This window comes from Dendrobates tinctorius, unplaced genomic scaffold (genome assembly GCF_039654945.1).
Source record: "Dendrobates tinctorius isolate UK_male_01 unplaced genomic scaffold, ASM3965494v1 ptg000065l, whole genome shotgun sequence".
In the NCBI taxonomy this organism is placed as follows: Eukaryota; Metazoa; Chordata; class Amphibia; order Anura; family Dendrobatidae; genus Dendrobates; species Dendrobates tinctorius.
This window is the reverse complement of record NW_027361733.1, coordinates 3,368,522-3,386,261: the sequence shown is the minus strand read 5'-3', so window position 1 is coordinate 3,386,261 and position 17,740 is coordinate 3,368,522. Positions and strand designations below refer to the sequence as shown.

General features: G+C 44.3%; 1 protein-coding gene across 1 annotated transcript in view; it reads right to left on the bottom strand.

The window, feature by feature from the left end:
* Positions 1-5,262: 5,262 nt before the first annotated feature.
* KCNB1 (potassium voltage-gated channel subfamily B member 1) overlaps positions 5,263-17,740 on the bottom strand; it is a 179,960-nt gene continuing 167,482 nt past the window's right edge. Inside the window, exon 3 of the mRNA XM_073580516.1 lies at positions 5,263-12,043. Within this exon, the coding sequence (XP_073436617.1) occupies positions 10,004-12,043 (2,040 nt within the window). The 3' untranslated portion in view covers positions 5,263-10,003. The remainder of the gene's footprint in view (positions 12,044-17,740) is intronic.

Sequence of the window (17,740 nt, the reverse complement as noted above, 5' to 3'; positions counted from 1 at the left end):
AGCTGATAAGTGAACTGCGTCACCAATCAACGCTCGGCGGCTGCTAAATGTGCGCATGGAGGCGGCACAAAGGGGGGGTGGGGGGAGAGGGGAAGAAGATAGATTGGGCAGGGATCAGGTAACACAGTTGAACTGTGTCTGTTCTTTTTTGTCTTCTTTCTTCAGCAGGGATTGGGGTGCTACAGGCTGCTGTGGCACCACAAGTCCCAGCACAGGAAGAGCTCTGGCGGTGTGACCGCTCTGCAGGAATCCTTAGCTATGTGTGAGGACCCCTTCAGTGTGGTCACACAGGTCACATGCAGGTGACAGGTCACAGAGAGGTCACACCGCTGCTGTGACCTGTCATTGGTGGGATCGAATGACTACATTGATCCCACCAATCAGAGCTTTCCCTGGTGACCTTGCAACAGCCTAGGATCGGAGCTCACAGCTCCGATTCCTAGACAGGTCACCAGCAGGGTTCAGCGCGGTCACAGCGTGACCGCAGCTGTGCCCTGTGATTGGCGCGTTTGACGATGACATCGATCATGCCAATCAGCTCCTGCAGGCCCTACTGGGCCTGTACTAGGCTCTGGCCTAGGATCGGTGCTATTACAGCACCGATCCAGGCCGGTACCGGCAGGGCACAGAGCGGTAATACCGCTGCTGTGCCCTGCGACTGATGCGATCGGCGATCGCACCAATCTGGAATCTGGGGGCTTTTTGTCAGGCACCGGCCTAGGATCGAGTACATCGGAACTCGATCCTAGCCTAGGACCTCATTGTTTCATCCGCTCTCATTGGCTGAAACAATGATGTGATTGGCTGTTCGGAATTGAACAGCTATTCACAGCGCTCGGGGGGCCGGACCAGGAAGGAGACAGCCCGGGATCCCGACACCATCTTCCTAAAGGTAAGATGGCATTGGAATTTTAATGCGATCCCAGAATAGTATGTCCAATGTAACAAAGGCGTTAAGAAGCCCTCCTACTCTGCGATCATTACTTGTATTAATTGCACCTTTTTTAACCCGTTACCTGTATATAAGACACCTGTCCTCACACTTAATCACACTTCAACCTATCCATCATGGACAAGTCCAAAGAGCTGTCTAAGGCTACAAGGGACAAAATTGCAGACTTGCACAAGGCTGGGATGGGCTACAGGACAATAGGCAAGCAGCTTGGTGAGAAGGCAACAATTGTTTTCACAATTATTAGAAAATGGAAGAAACACAAGATGACTGTCAATTTTCCTCGGTTTAGGGCTCCATGCACGATCTCACCACGTGTGGTAAGGAAGATTCTAAGAAAAGTCACAAATCAGCTAAAAACTACACAGGAAGACCTAGTCAATGACCTGAAGAGAGCTGGGACCACAGTCTCAAACAGTTAATAACACACTACACCATCATGGATTAAAATCCTGCAGGGAACGCAAGGTCCCTGTCCCCCTGCTCACGCCAGCACATGTCCAGGCCCATTTGAAGTTCGCCAATGATAACCTAGATGATCCAGAGAAGGCATGGGACGAGGTCATGTGGTCAGATGACACCAAATTAGAACTTTTTGGTATCAACTCCACTTTCCGTGTTTAGAGGAAGAAGGATGAGTACAATCTCAAGAACACTGTCCCAACCGTGAAGCATGGTGGTGAAAACATCATACTTTGGGGGTGCTTTTCTGCAAAAGGGAATAGGATGACTGCACCATATTGAAGGGAGGATGGAGTCATTTATCCTGAGACTTTGGCCAACACACTCCTTCCTCAGTAAGAGCATTGAAGATAGATCCTGCCTGGGTCTTCCAGCATGACAGTGACCCAAAACACAGCCAGGGCAACTAAGGAGTGGCTCCATAAGAAGCATTCCAAGGTCCTAGAGTGGCCTAGCCAGTCTCCAGACCTGAATCCAATAGAAATTCTTTGGATGGAGCTCAAACTCGATGTTGCTCAGCGGCGGCTTTGAAACCTGAAAGGTTTGGAGAAGATCTGTATGGAGGAGTGGGCCAAAATCCCTGCTGCAGTGTGTGCAAATTTGGTCAAGAACTACAGGAAACATCTGACCTCTGTAATTGCAAACAAAGGTTTCTGTACCAAACATTAAGGTCTGTTTTTCTATTGTATCAACTACTTATTTCATACAATAAAATGCAAATGAATTATGTAAAAATCATACAATGTGATTTTCTGGGTTTTTTTAAGATTCTGTCTCTCACAATTGAAGTGAACTTACGATAAAAATTCAAGACCTCTACATTCTTTGTAGGTGGGAAAACGTGCAAAATTGGCAGTGTATCAAATACTTATTTTCCCAACTGTATGTTCACTGCTCTCTCCTCTCTTCTGAAGCCACTCTACTATTAAAGCATGTGGCCACAGCAGACAAGAGAGCTGTGTGTGATACCCCTGATCTTGGAATTCTGACAGTGAGAGACCGCAAACAATAGCTTTCGAATAAGACAGAGCCAGCTCTGGGCAAGTCAGTGCCGTCAATCACCAGAGAAGGAGGAGGTGGTATCCAAATTCAGGGGGCAAAACGGTTCACTGAAGTGGATTGGCCACACCAAACTTGCAACAAGCACCCTGATTAGCATATGGGAAAAGGAGAGCTTTTTTGCACAATAGAGGGACACGTTTATACAGTAAAGGTAGGTTTTGTAAAGGGGTTAAGTGCCCCGTATAACTATGTGCTTAGCTTAAATTGTGTTTTGGCGGTGACAGAATCCCTTTAAAACCAATTGACTGAAAAGGGGTTCCCCACTACAATGATATTAATGATCCATCACAAAAAAGTTGCCTATAGATCAGGGAACAATTAAATGTATAACATAAAACTCCCTTAACATCCTAATATATATTGGATGCATTAAAATATTAAAATATGCATTAAAAAATACAAAGCCCAAATAAACACAGACACAAATTACCAAAGTAGCATACCCCCAAATTAGGATGAGCTGGCACAATGCAAATAAAAAGTGCCTGGCTAAAAAATAGGTTGATCACCAGAGAGCTACCTATATCCCTATGTATTAGACCCTAATTAATACATATATACTAAAGGGGGTTTTACACATAGCGATATCGCTAGCAATATCGCTAAAGCGTCACCGATTTTGTGACGTTATAGCGATATTGCTAGCGATATCGCTGTATGATACTTACCACAGACCGGCTCCCCCGCTGTCCATCGCTGATCGCGCGAGATCGGCTGGCTCCATTTCTCGTCGGGCGCTTCCTGCTGGCGCCGACGAGCGATGCGTGGATGCGGGCGGGAGGACGTCAGGATCGCCGCGTCTGAAAGGTAAGTATCGTCCGCTGTATCGCTGCTACGTCGCTGTGAGATCTGCCTGTTTGGCAGCTCACTAACGATCATTTAGCGATGCACCAGCGATCCTGACCGCGTCATATTGTGGTCGGGATCGCTGGTGCATCGCTAAATGTAAAAGGGCCTTTACCTGTGGAGGTTGGCACCTTAGAGTGATAGCGACAATGGTTGACAATGCTGGGCTTGTTACTCTATCAAGATGTGATTATTATCAACCTGCTGAGGAAACTTTTGATGGAGAAACATGTTGAGGCAATAACAATAGCGTCATATGGATAAAGTACTAGTGATGAGCGAGTGTGCTCGTTACTCAAGTTTTCCGAGCATGCTCGGGTGTTCTCTGAGTATTTTGGCCTGCTCGTAGATGATGTTTGTGTCTCCGCAGCTGCATGATTTGTGGCTGCTAGACAGCCTGAATACATGTGAGGATTCCCTAATAAACAGCCAATCCCTGCATGTGTTCAGGTTGCCTAGCAGCTGCAAATCATGCAGCTGAGGCGACAAACTAAATCTACAAAGTGTCAAAACTAAAGGAACACAAAGAGCGCAATAGGGTCTTATCCGGGTTAATGCTGGAAAAGTAATTTAGATTATACTCACCCTTTTTAGGAGAGGTTCAAGCATGTAGGATCAGTAATCTGCTTGCTGCACGTCCAAAGGTCAGCTCTGTGACCGCTTACACATCAGATTTTGGAATAAATTCTCGGACTTTTGTGCGCTACCAGATAAATTCACCAATCCAATATTTAGGAGAAAGATTAATCCATTTATTTCCCAACGCGTTTCGAAATGTATACCATTTCTTCATCAGGGGATGACAATATATGATCAAACAGAACCTATATAATGATTGGGGCTGGACCGAGATCTCGGTCCAGCCCCAATCATTATATAGGTTCTGTTTGATCATATATTGTCATCCCCTGATGAAGAAATGGTATACATTTCGAAACGCGTTGGGAATAAATGGATTAATCTTTCTCCTAAATATTGGATTGGTGAATTTATCTGGTAGCGCACAAAAGTCCGAGAATTTATTCCAAAATCTGAAAACTAAATCTACAAGCACGTCCAAGATACTCGGAGATTACCTGAGCATGCTCGGAAAACTTGAGTAACTAGCACACTCACTCATTACTAATAGGTACCTTTTTTTCTGTTTAGCTCTATGTACCTGCCTGCACTATTATTAGTTATATGGTTCTTAATCATATTACACCATTTATCTATGGGGTATCCTAGGGCTAGTCGACAAGAAGCATTACTATAGGGTGACATCCTTTGTGGGTAGCCAGGTATATATCAATTAGAGTCTAATACATAGGGATAATTAGCCCTCTATTGATTGACCTATTTTTTTAGCAAGGCACTTTTTTGCCAGCTTATCCTGATTTGGGGGTGTCCCCCTTTGGTAATTTGTTTGTCTGTGTTTATTTGTTGTTTTTTTATGCATATCAATAAATATTAGAATTTTAAGGGGATATTGATGAGGATAAGGATATCAGAGCAGTGGAGGACCAACACATAACTCCCCAACCAATCAGCTGTTACCATAAATGGTGCACGGAGCGGACCACCACCACCGGGTCATACTTTTTATTGGCCACTCACAGGTACTACAGATCAGTTCCTAATATTTAAAGATGAGCTGATTTTCAATATCCAGGGGGTGCTGGATCCTACCGGTATATGGTTGATTTATCCTAAGATAGGTCATCAATATAAGTGTAGTTAGTTTGAGGCCACCTTTATGTTCTACGGGTCAGTGTGGTGAGCATGCTCAGTGCCTTGAAGTGCAAGAAAGGAGAATAATGTGAGCACTGTACATCATCGACAGTACGGTGAGCATGCTTGGCGTCATGTACCTTGGTCACGGTGCTACAAGGGGGAGAAAGGATGCTGTCATCTGGAAACTACTCCCAAGAACAAGTCCTTCTGTAATGATCAGACTGAGCATCATTTGTGATTTAATATTCATTATTAAACATGACAAGGACATGGATTCCATTCTCCACAAAGAGGAAATAAAAAAAACAGAGCAGCCGAAGAGCCCCGAACACGTCTGACCAACGCGAACACGTGTGACACATATTGCATATATTGATGATAACAGTCCCGTCACAAGACACTCTCTCCCTCCACGTTATTGGCTACAAGGGTCTCATTTCCAGCTCGGCTCTGCACTACAAAGGACGAGTCCATGTTCTCCGGAGGATGTAGGACCACACATCATGGGACTTAAAAACAACCAGAAATTGAACTTTTCACATTAAAGAAATGAAATTCACTCGATTGTTGCCAGAAAACCACTCTGTAGTTGCTGGTGTGACCCCAGACTTCACATGTTATCACTTAGTGCTGTGTACATCCACAACACATGCCCCAAGGTGCCTCGTGTGCCTGTGTCAGTGGCCAAACACATGCCCGTGATTCACTGGAACTATTGAAATCAATGCGGCATGGGGAGCCCTGTGCCTTGGGATGTTGTGGCTCCACTGTGAGGCAGGACAGGACTTCTCCACTGCAGGCCTCTACATTGTAGACTAAAGTCTTGGCCCCATTCCCAGGTTCCACCAGGGGCCCTCAATATGTAACGAAAAATGCAGCAGCAGTTGGATATCGTCTATCTGGTCTCCGCTGTGTGTGCATTGTGACTGCAGACATTAAACGATTTCTTAACATCACCTCACGAGGAAACAGAAAACATCACATATGTCTGCGGCCATGTTGGCAACACATTGTAACGACTCACATCGCAGTTTTTATATTCTTTATATATAGATTATGTAAAATAAAATTTGAATGACTATGTAAAAAAATAAATCTTTTGTTACCTCGGCTGCGAGAACTGAAATATGATGATCTTCAAGGGATTTGGTGCCACTTGTCTACTTTGTGTGACTGTTGGCCGCACCTCATCATCCTCTAGGTGACCTCTGGCCTTTTAGGTGACTATTGGCTCAGTTTCTCCATCCTCTATGTGACCTGTGACCACTGTCCCTCAGTTCCCTTTGAGACAACTTACAATACAATACTTACAACACTCTTTGGCCGCCATTAGTTCCGACTTGTCTGTGTGACAACTGGAGCCCCTCTGTGTAACCACTGATTCCACCCTCCTTATTATTAGTCTCAAATCCTCTCCCTCCAGCTGGTTTCCTGCTGGACCACTGACACTTCCTCTGTGACCATTAATTCTGTCCTTACACCTTCATTTTCTGTGTGAATGCTGGCCCTGCCCGTCACCTTTGTGTGACCATTAGTACCTTTTGTATATTTTCTCTGACCACAAACATCTTTCTTCTGCGTGATCAGTAGACCTTGGTCTTTCTACTGGTCTTGCCCCTCACTGGTTTGCATGCTTTGGTTGTGTGTGCAGGACTCCCCGGGGAGTTGGTCAGTCGCTATGTACTTTATGGCTTCGATACAGACTCCTGTTAAGAATTTCATGGTCACCTTCGAGTAGTAGCCACATTGGAATAGTTCCATATTCTGCAAACATGGAACCTTCCTTCTGCTTTACTTACCCTTCACTGATCTTAGTCAGGGTCAAGACAGTGGTAGGTGGAATAGGTGTGCAATTGGGGTGGATGTTTTATTTGTACAGCCGATCGTACGCTGGTAAAGCTGTAGGTATGGGTATATAGTGAGACTGGCCGATAATGAGCCCAACGAGTATTCACAAGAACACTCGATTCTGATCACTGGGATGCCAGAGATTTGCCAATTAATTAGCAAAATGTTTGTTTGTTGATTTATTGCATCTTAAATGCAGCCTAGATGATTATGGTTGATGTCCCGAGTAATTAGGAATGTGCTGCCATTCGCCCCCAGTTTACATTGTCGATTGCTGCTCATCATGGATGAAAACCTGTCTGTGTAATCTACACCAAAAAGGGTCTATGAATAGTATTGTGAGTGCAGCTCTAAATGTGACTAGAGCATAAGATATGATGTAAGAGCAGAACTGTGATTGCATCCCTGGTTATAACTCACTAGCTATTGAACCCGTTCTACGCCGGGTGGCGAGCATTTATATTGGTATATGGTCTCCATCCTGGTATGTGCTGCTTCCATCCTGCGCCCTAATCTTGTCATGTGCTGCTACCATCTTGCACCCCCATCCTGTCATTTGCTGCTCCCTTCCTGCGCCCCTTCCTGTCATGTGCAGCCCCTATCCTGCTCCCTCATCCTGCTTTGTGCGCCTCCATCTTTGTCATGTGCTACTCTTTTCCTGTGCCCTCATCCTGTCATGTGCTCCCATCCTGCGCCCCAATCCTGTAATGTCGCCCCCATTCTGTAATGTGCTGCACCCATTCTGCGTCCCCATTCTGTCAAGTGCTGCTACCATCCTGCATCCCCATCCTGACATATGGTGCTTACATCCTGTCATGTGCTGCTCCCATCCTGCGCCCCCATCCTGTCATGTGCTGCTCCCATCCTGCACCCCCATCCTGTCATGTGCTGCTCCCATCCTGCGCCCCCATCCTGTCATGTGCTGCTCCCATCTCGCGCCCCCATTCTGTCATGTGCTGCTCCCATCCTGCACCCCCATCCTGTCATGTGCTGCTCCTATCCCGCTCTGTCATTTGTTGTGCTGGAGATCGTGGTATGTGTTCAGTGCTTACCACTATCTCCTGGGCCACAATCCTCATCCCTGGATGCGGGGTCCAGGGGTCCAGACTGCGCAGGCGCGACGCGCTTGCGCAGTCTATAAAGGTTTCGGACAAAGTGACGCTCCTAGCATTATATTATAGATGTAGGGCACCTTGATTGCTCAGTGGTTAGCGCTACAAAGATACAGCCATAACCACCAGTCCTTGCAGCTCTGGGGTCCTGGGTTCAAATCCCACCAAGGACAACATCTGCAAGCTGCAAGGAGTTGTTCTCCCTGTGTTTGCGTGGGCTTCCTCTCACACTCAAAAATATGTAATTTACATTGTGAGCCCTAATGTTGATTCCTATACAGCGATGTTGAATCAATGGCGCTATATAAGCGAATAAATTAATGTAAAGGGCTCACTTAGACCAGCCGATAATCGGGAGTTAGTGCTTGTTTGCCAATTTATCGGCTTGTATCAGATGCCAACACACGATGAATGAGCAAACTGCTTATTCATTGGGTGACTGGATCGTTCTCGTCAGCAATAAAATCATCGTTATGTGTAAATAGGGAATGTGCTGCCTATGACATCACAATGGTAGGTTAGGATCACATGAGTGTATATTCTCTCATCAGAGAGAATTGGGTTGACTATGTCAATCACACACTGATGAGAGTGTGATCCAATTTTCTTGGATGAGGAGAAAATGAGAAAGAAAAAATTCTCCATCTTATCTATTCTGACAGTCAGTGAAAATTGTACTGTATTCAGATGTCATCTGGATGTAGTCTGATATTTTCCACAGACTCATTGACTTGCATGGCTGAGTGCAATTCCAATATCGGATCAAAGTTGGGTATGCTGCAATTTTTTTGGGACATCATTGGTCAGAGTGCAAACCAATGTTTTGTCTGATTGCACTTGGACCAAGAATACGATCATGTGCATGAGCCAGCATTATGAGTGCAGCACTGGAGGATAGCGAAAGTAGTTGAGTGTATGGTAAGTAAAGCAGAGGATTTTGTTACATGTAGGTCATCATATCTAGTTCTGAGAAGTGCCAGAATTTTAGAATATTTGGTTGCCTATATGTCCCAAGATTTCCTATACTGGTGGCTCACTGGCACTTGGTGATTGCCACTTATGGATGTGACTGTCCTTCAGAAAACTAGAACTAATGATAAGATTTCTGTGTGCTTTGTGTAAGAGATCTCTCTACTTATTACATAGACAGAGCTAGAGGTGGATAAGGAGGCAGGTGGTCTCTTCCAGGAAATCTCTATCATCATTACCTAGAGAGCACCATACATCCACAGGCGGGGGCCAAGAGGTGGGGGGAAGTGGGTCTGTACTGGTCATTGGAATAATTTAAAATGGTAGAAAACTAAAGGAGTGAATTTGAGAGCCGCAAAACCCACTGTACAATAGCAGCACAAGGGCCCCAGAGTAATGGGTGAGACGTCGGGGGCCACTCTTAGCAGTCATTCCTTACAAAAGAACATAGAGGCACAAATGAAGGGGACTATTACTTAAAGTGCTGCGGCTCCAGCTCCTCCAGCCGACAGTGTGCAAAAAATGAGAAAAAGAAAGACATCCCTAGATATGAAGGACCCGTGCAGCTACAGCTGTAGAAAACGTGACGAGGACCCTCCGCTCTAGAACACACAGGTTCTAGAACATTCCACTAGAAATGCTGAATGATAGTAACAGCAGGAGCAAGAGCAATGCTCAGTACAATCTCCTACCAGTGACGACAACTGTTACAACGCACTATGAGTGAGCTTGAAAGACAGCGGAGGAGCTCAGCCATGTGCTCCCCATAAATGTGGTGTCCACTGACCACAATGAGATGTTTCAATAACAGGTCCCTTCACCATGAATGAACGCAGTGTATACAATGACATAAAGAGCAGGACATCTTAACTAGGGTATTTTTGGTCACAATGGCTTTCAAGAAAGAAGTTCAGTAAAGGAGATCAAATCAATAAGAATTGTCAGTGCCATCTCCAGCATGGTGCAGACCAGCCATCAGTCAGTGTGAAAGGAGGCCATGCAGAAGCTCATGGTGCATGTATGAACATTCCTGCCTGTGTCACATCCGGGGCTCGTGTGTGTGTGAACGTCCACCTCCACCTGGTAACACATGGACCTCTGGTGAAATATGGTTGTCCATCTTGACAGGCTCCATATTCCCCCTGTTACTTCCAGTAATCCCTTCTGAAGAGTAAATGCAGTTGTGTCCTAGGAACCGTGATGAAGTTGCAAGAGCAACGCTCTCGAGGTGATTCTTTTCTGTTCTGTGAAGGGTCTCCCTTTGTTTTCGATGACCACTATTTGTTATGTTAAATTTTGGGCTCATAGTGCCCAGCAACTGTTTGGAGGGACAAGAATCTAAGCCATCAAGCAGCTGACCCTCGTCATCTGTGTCAGCATCTATGTACTTATTTACATTAGCATCATGAAAAGTGAAAGCTATTGCCATGTGTTTTTCAGGAGACCTGGACGGCGTTCTTGCACTAGCCGTTGTGTACTGAGACGTTTCAGGACTACGAATGGACTGCTCAGAGAAGTAAGTGCTATCTAACTTTCCCTGCCCCAGTCTGTGCTCAGAAGGGCTCATTATGTTCGGTGCAGGTACTAATGTCCGCGTGTCACCTTCCAAAAAGTTGACCTTCAAAGATCTTAGCATGAGGGGGTTTTTCATTTTGACCAGACTTTTTGGACTTTCTAAAATATATGCCGAATGGCGATTCCTCTCAGCCCTTGGGCTGATTTGAGTGAAGCTTTCACCACTGATATCCATGGAGAGTGGCCGATCACTAGGTGTGTCTTGTCCTGAATTTATGTTTGTTTTATACGGCAAAACTGCCATTGGACTGTGTGAAAACCTACTAGATTCTGGAAAGTCAGCAGTGCAACTTATAAAGCTGTCTATGCTGGACATGCTCCTCATATCAACGATGCCCTCCTTGTGAGTGGTTAGCAGTGGTATAGGTGGGCAAGGGATGTGTCTCATTTCCAGCTCTTCTGCCTTTTTTCCAGACTGGTTGGAGTCTTTGGAGTTGAGAACTGGTTGTGACTGAGTTTTTGCCATTTTGTTGTAAATATCCTCCAACTGCTGAACATTGAGATGTTGTGGACTGGAACAAGAGCGAGTCTTTTCTGGAGAGCCTTGTTCTTTTGTATCAAAAGACTTGTTAGAACTTGTTTCGGATAGGGTTCTCTTTGTCCATTTCCACTTGCTGGGGGATAAATGGTTATCCTGCACCTTCTCTTTCTTTCCGGTCTCATCTTCATTCTTTTCAACCACTACATCCATCAGTTCTATGCTGCGGGCAAAGGCATCTTTCATGTTCATGGAAACGATGCTGCCGTTGCGCTTAGCCCTTTCCAGAGCTTCTCGACGTTTAATGGCTTTTTCCTGACGTTTCTGTTCTTTGTAGAACTCTGAGAAATTATTTACAATGATGGGAATAGGAAGGGCGATCACCAGCACACCAGCAATGCAACACAACCCGCCAACTATCTTACCCAGCAGAGTTTTGGGGTAGATATCGCCATAGCCCACTGTAGTCATGGTGATGGTAGCCCACCAGAAGGATGCCGGGATGCTTTTGAATTTTGTATCGTCTTCATCCTTTTCTGCAAAGAAAACCAAACTAGAAAAGATCATGATTCCCATAGCTAAGAACAGAATGAGAAGCCCAAGTTCATTGTAGCTCCTTCGTAATGTGAACCCTAAAGACTGTAGCCCCGTTGAATGTCTGGCCAGTTTCAGGATTCGTAGTATCCTCATGATGCGGAAAATTTGGACCACCCGTCTCACATTCTGGAACTGAAGTACACTTTTGTTTGATTCTGTGAGAAATATTGTGACATAGTATGGGAGGATTGCTAACAGGTCAATGACATTAAGTGGTCCCTTAAAAAACTTCCATTTGTTAGGCGACGACAGAAATCTCAGCAAGTACTCCATTGTAAACCAAGCGATACAGACTGCTTCCACATGTGCCAACTGGGGGTTGTCTGTCGTTTGTCCAAACTCATCGATACCTTGTAGATCTGGAAGGGTATTTAGTGACAAGGCAATTGTAGATAAGACGATGAATAAGATAGAAATGATTGCCAATATCTGCAAGAAAAACAGAGAAGAACAGATTAGTCATAATTTGTTTTAGTAAATTGGACACAGTGTGAAATGATGACTAAAGGGATGGACGAGCATATGAACCAATGACTGCATGAACTAACAAGCTTATAAACTGACGAGTACATGAACTGGAAAAGCAAGTAAGCCGGTAAGTGTGTGAACTAATGGATGTATGAACTTATTATGACAATAGGAAGAGCAGAACATATGAAGAGCAGAACACATGAACTGATAACTAGTAATAAGTGGGTTTATGTACTGATAAATGTCAGAACTGTCAGGCATATGAACAAGTCAATGTATAAACATATTGTGTGAACAGAAAATTGGGTGAAATTATTGACTATTGGATCTGACAGGAGTAGGAACAAAAAAGACAGCTGGAGCTGAGGGGTGTATGAACTCATATCTTTTGGAATTGATGGATATATTAACTTATTTCTGTTTGTACGGATTGTGGTGTATTAACTGATATCTGTTGGAACTTGTAAGTGTATGAGCTGATGATTGTTACAACTCACAGGTGTACAATATATCTTTTGGTACTGGTGGGTGTAGGAACTAATATCTTTTGAAACTTATGTGTATATGAACTGATGACTGCTGGAACTTATGGATCTATGAGCTAATGATTGTTGGAACTTATGGATGTATGAGCTGATGATTGTTGGAACTTATAGGTGTATGAGCTAATGATTGTTGGAACTTATAAGTGTATGAGCTGATGATTGTTGGAACTTATGGGTATGTGAACTGATATCTGTTAAAATTGAGGGATGTATGAGCTGATATCTGTTGGAACTAATGGGTGTGTGAATTGAGATCTGTTGCGATTGATGGGTGTGTGAACTTATTTCTGTTGGATCTGATGTGTGCATGAACTAAAGACTGTTGGAACTGAAGGAGGTATGAAGAGATGACTGTTAGAACTGAAGAGTGTTTGGAAATGATGACTGTTGCAATCGATGGGTGTATGAACTGATAACTGTTGCAACCAAAGGGGGTATGAAGAGATGACTGTTAAAACTAGAGGGTCTATGAACTGAAGACTACTGGAACTGAAGTGTGTATGAACTGAATGGTGTTGAAACTGAAGGGTGCTTGAAACTGATGTCTGTTGCAGCGATGGATCAATGACCTGATAACTGCTGCTACTGACAGGTGCATTAACTGGTGATTTAAAATTGAAAGGTGTATGAAGTGATCAGTGTATAAACTTATAATTATACATTTGAAAAGAGGGATTAAAACTTTAACCATATGTACACCAAGGAAACTCCTCCCCCCTCCCCCCACACCAAATTTCTCAGTTATTTTCTGGTCACTGTATTATTGTTAATGGAACTCTCTCTCCCACATCAATCTTACATGATAAACCACCATAGGGATCTTTAGACTTGATCATGTTATTTTTGTTCCCCGTGGTGGACATTAATTATAAAATGCTTACATGTGCCTGAAAACTGACATATTAAGGTCATGGAGCGGACAGGTGTGAGCTACTCTGCTCTCTACAGGAGCACAGTAAACATTACACCTATGTCATGTCGATAAGTGATTAATCAAACGGGGTGGGGTGGTCACTGTACAACCTTGTGAACAAGCATGTGGCCTTCAATGCAAGGGAAGCCTGTGAGTTCTGGGCACTCCTAGCCTCCAGTTATGTAAGCCCTGCATCGGCAGATTATAACGTTAAAGGGGTTGTCTAGATTAGAAAACCCATTTGCAAATACCTTATTAGGAGGTGTTCCTTGGTTCAGGATCCTCATCCTCTGGCCAGAGGAGGCATAAAGACTGTCTCCCTCTCTGGAGGACTTGTCTTGTTCTGCATCACACACAGCTAATTGCACACTTCAGTTCTCCTGTCCTAGCGCTGCTGGGAAACTAAACATTTGTTGCCATTTTTCCCCACAGATTGCAGCCAACCACTGGACAGTTCAGGGGGAATAGTTATTATGATTAGCAAGGAACCATTTTAACACACAGCGATTGTCCCAAGTAGAGAACATTTTATAATCTTGCCTAGGTGTGCCACCACCTCTCCACAGGATCCATGTTCAGCGAAGGTCGTAGCTGCCCATCTACCTCTAGCAATTACTGAAGCAAGCTGGCACAACATGGAGCAATTTTCATGTTTCCACCCATAGAAAGTGGTTTCTCAGCTCTATCGGTTGCCCATGACTGGACTTGTCACCTTGAGACGTGTGATGAAGACTTCTTAGATCTATGAGCATGAACTGAAGGCCTCATTATCCTGCAGCTTGTGGAATCTCTGCCCTTAAAGCTTCATTGTCACTTACACCTATAAGTAGAAAGATCACAATGATCTTCTTATCCCGGGAGTGGCGTCAATGCTGCTATATTCTGCCTCCTGTGCCGGGGATCTCATTTATCACTGGTCTGTATTACAGTCTTGGTGATCCGATTATCCCCCAAATACAAGTCAACTGGAGTCTTACTTCATTAGGGGCTACAAGCAAAAAATAGCAACTGCTGCTGTGGCAAATCTCTAGGACATATTTATTCATAGTTGCATGTTCACGTCACATTTTAAGTTCATGTTTAGCGTACATGCAGGGAAGATTAATGTCTTCATAAGGCTCCATTAGTTAGATGAAGGCCAAAGAGTGTTCCTGGCACATACGTTAAAGAGACTCTGTCACCTATTTTTTCGCCTATCAGCTGCCGGCACCGCCATCAGGGGCTTATCTACAACATTCTGTAATGCTGTAGATAAGCCACCAATGTAACCTGAAAGAGAAGAAAAACGAGTTATATTATACTCACCCAGGGGCGGTCTGGGTCCGGTTTTGGTCTGATTGGGTGAGTATAATATAACTCGTTTTTCTTCTCCTTCAGGTTACATCGGGGGCTTATCTACAGCATTACAGAATGCTGTAGATAAGCCCCTGATGGCGGTGTCGGCAGCTGATAGTCAAAACAATAGGTGACAGATTCCCTTTAATCTGATGCAAAATGACCAATGTGAATATAGCTTAAGATTTTCCATCTTGAGCAAAGTCAAAATAACTGGAGACCTAAGAGAATGCCACTTCCACCAAAGTCCACCTTTTGGGGCTCAGACCTCCACACTGTTTAACTAGAAGTCATTGGGATTTAATACATGTACGTGTAAATAAAACAAAAAGATCACACATTAGGCATTAAAATTGCTCGTTCTCATCCCAAAAGCAAGCCTACGTTGCTCCCATAAATGTCTTACAAGTGCCCCACAAAAGTGTAGGATATGCTGTGCGCTACTGATTTGCTGGATGTCCAGCTTTAGATATCACTGAAGACTTGGCTTTTCCGAGACCTCGCTGAACTGTCCACATACGCACAAGGCCCATAATCTGCTTTACCCGATGAAGCAGCCAGATGGCTCTGGCACCTCTTCTATTGTCAAGACACCAACGCAAAAAAAAAAAAAAATAGATTTGACCATGACCCTGCCATTCATGATCACCGTACATATGATGTCTACGTACAGAAGACAAGGAGCAGGAGAAGTCACTCACAATGCATCCCCAAAACAACCCGGATTAATCTGCACCAATCAAGGCCAGACATCCTCATAAAGGTAGCCAGCAAAGACTAGTACGTACAGGTATGGGCCGTCCTCTCCACACAGTGACCATTTCCGGTATCATGGTAGTCATTTGTTAACACTGCTTATGCCAGGACACGTGTCAGAACAAGCTGTTGTGAGGCACACGTTTCAGGTAGGAGATGTTCCCCGTAACACGTTGCATGTGTCCCCACCGTTGATTTGTGCTATATTGAATTTTCCAAAATAATCTGTCTCCCACCCACGAGCTACAGGGGATGGCGCTGGGACCTTTTCTCCAGTAGCCTCAGCAATTCCTTTGGCCCGCTTGCTCTGCAGAGCTCATTTTGTTGCTCAGCAGAGGACAGCTAAGGGTAAGTGTAATAGGATTGCAGTTGCTATATAGAGCCATGTAAGCCAGGAAGTGATCCCAGGGAAACAAAACCTTGTCCAGCAGTTGGATGTGGTCAACCCTGTACATATTTCGTTCTTGATACGAGACCGCACTTTCCACCACATAACCACACATAAATCACAATTCTAGTGTCTGGCAAAAAGTCAACGGATGTACGAGATCTGCAGCCTAATGCAACAGCACTAAATATCACCACCTGGCCAGGTCTGACTCCTCCATCACAGGGAAGATGACAGCTAAAGATGTCAACCAGTAATTAAGAAGTTTCCATCCTAAGGAGTCACTGAGGCTGCAGGAACAATCTTCTCATTCCCTCAGATAGATGTATTAATAGCAGTTCTAGTTTCGATACAAGACAATCCCTGTTCAGATTATGATGGTTGTCTATATTTTGTGGGTATCCTGTGAAAGCTCCTAACATACATATCCATGGGGCACCATAGTCAGACGAAGGCCAAAAGAAGAGCGTACTTTTACTCCACGTGTGGCTGGTTATCACCAATATCGGGTGGCGAGGAAGCCTAACCTTTCCTTCCTGCCAACTTGAGCAAAAGAATGTGGACCGGGTGGTACTGCCATGTTATGGGCATCTGTTAATCGCTGTGAGCTTGGAGATTATAGTCCATGGAGGATGGCTATACGCTCCACGACATATGACAATCCATGAAATTAAACCTCAGCTTTCCGAATTGAGCAGCCACACAATACGGTTCTGCACAATATGGTTCTGTTTTGTACGCCATACTACAGGTCAAAATGCTTGTGGAACTATCTCTCCCACATCAATTTCATGATGAACCACCATGATCCAGTACATCAGCCAGCAATTACCCGCAGTACAAAACATGATGGATCTAGTAGAACTACAAGCAGGCACTTTTTTGTGAGCTTCTTGTGAGTTTCAGCCCTGATCTTTTCTGGCTAACTTATAATACTGGCCTGTGAAGAGTTTGGCTGTCTCTTCATTACCAGAGTCGATTTTCTGTTTATCAGTCTATGGTACCGAAACCATGAAATGAGCCTCTATCCTCCGGCTTGCTCCAGCAATGGATGAGTACGGAGACCCTAGACACCAGTCTCATTGACAGCTGTCCTGATAATGGCAGCACTGCAAGGGTATGCTGAGGATGAAGCATCTCACATACCTGGGGTCTACTGTAACAGTCCCTGATCTACAGTACCACTCAGATATGTTCATCATCGGCACCAATATCGACAGTTCAGAGTAGAAGAATCACTGTTCATCTTCTTCAAATGTTCAAAAAATATCCAGTAAAAGTCATTGTGGTCAGATGGATCCAGCACTGGAAGACTATGGTCACACAGATTTATTTAAGGAGTTTTTTAAGTGTATCCACTGCAAAATCCTCCCCAGATATGCTTGGAAAACTCTTCCTATACATTTCTATGGGTAATCCTCTTAGTTTCTCATATAAGGAGTGTTTTGAATGTTTTATATTCTTGGGGTTAGTGCACACAAGATTGTTTTCAAACAGATTCTGACTTGAATATGCCTGGAAAGGCGCCAAAAACCATTGTAAAAATGGACATAATAAACAGCAATGTAAAAACATTCCTGTGCACATGTTCAGTCTTTTGACTAGGACTTTCACCAATCCCGAAAATGGGTCTCTGAAGTGCCCTTTGCCCCGTGGAAATGGAGCATGCGCAACAATACAATGCCATCTCTGCCAATAACAGAGAATGAATATGCGAA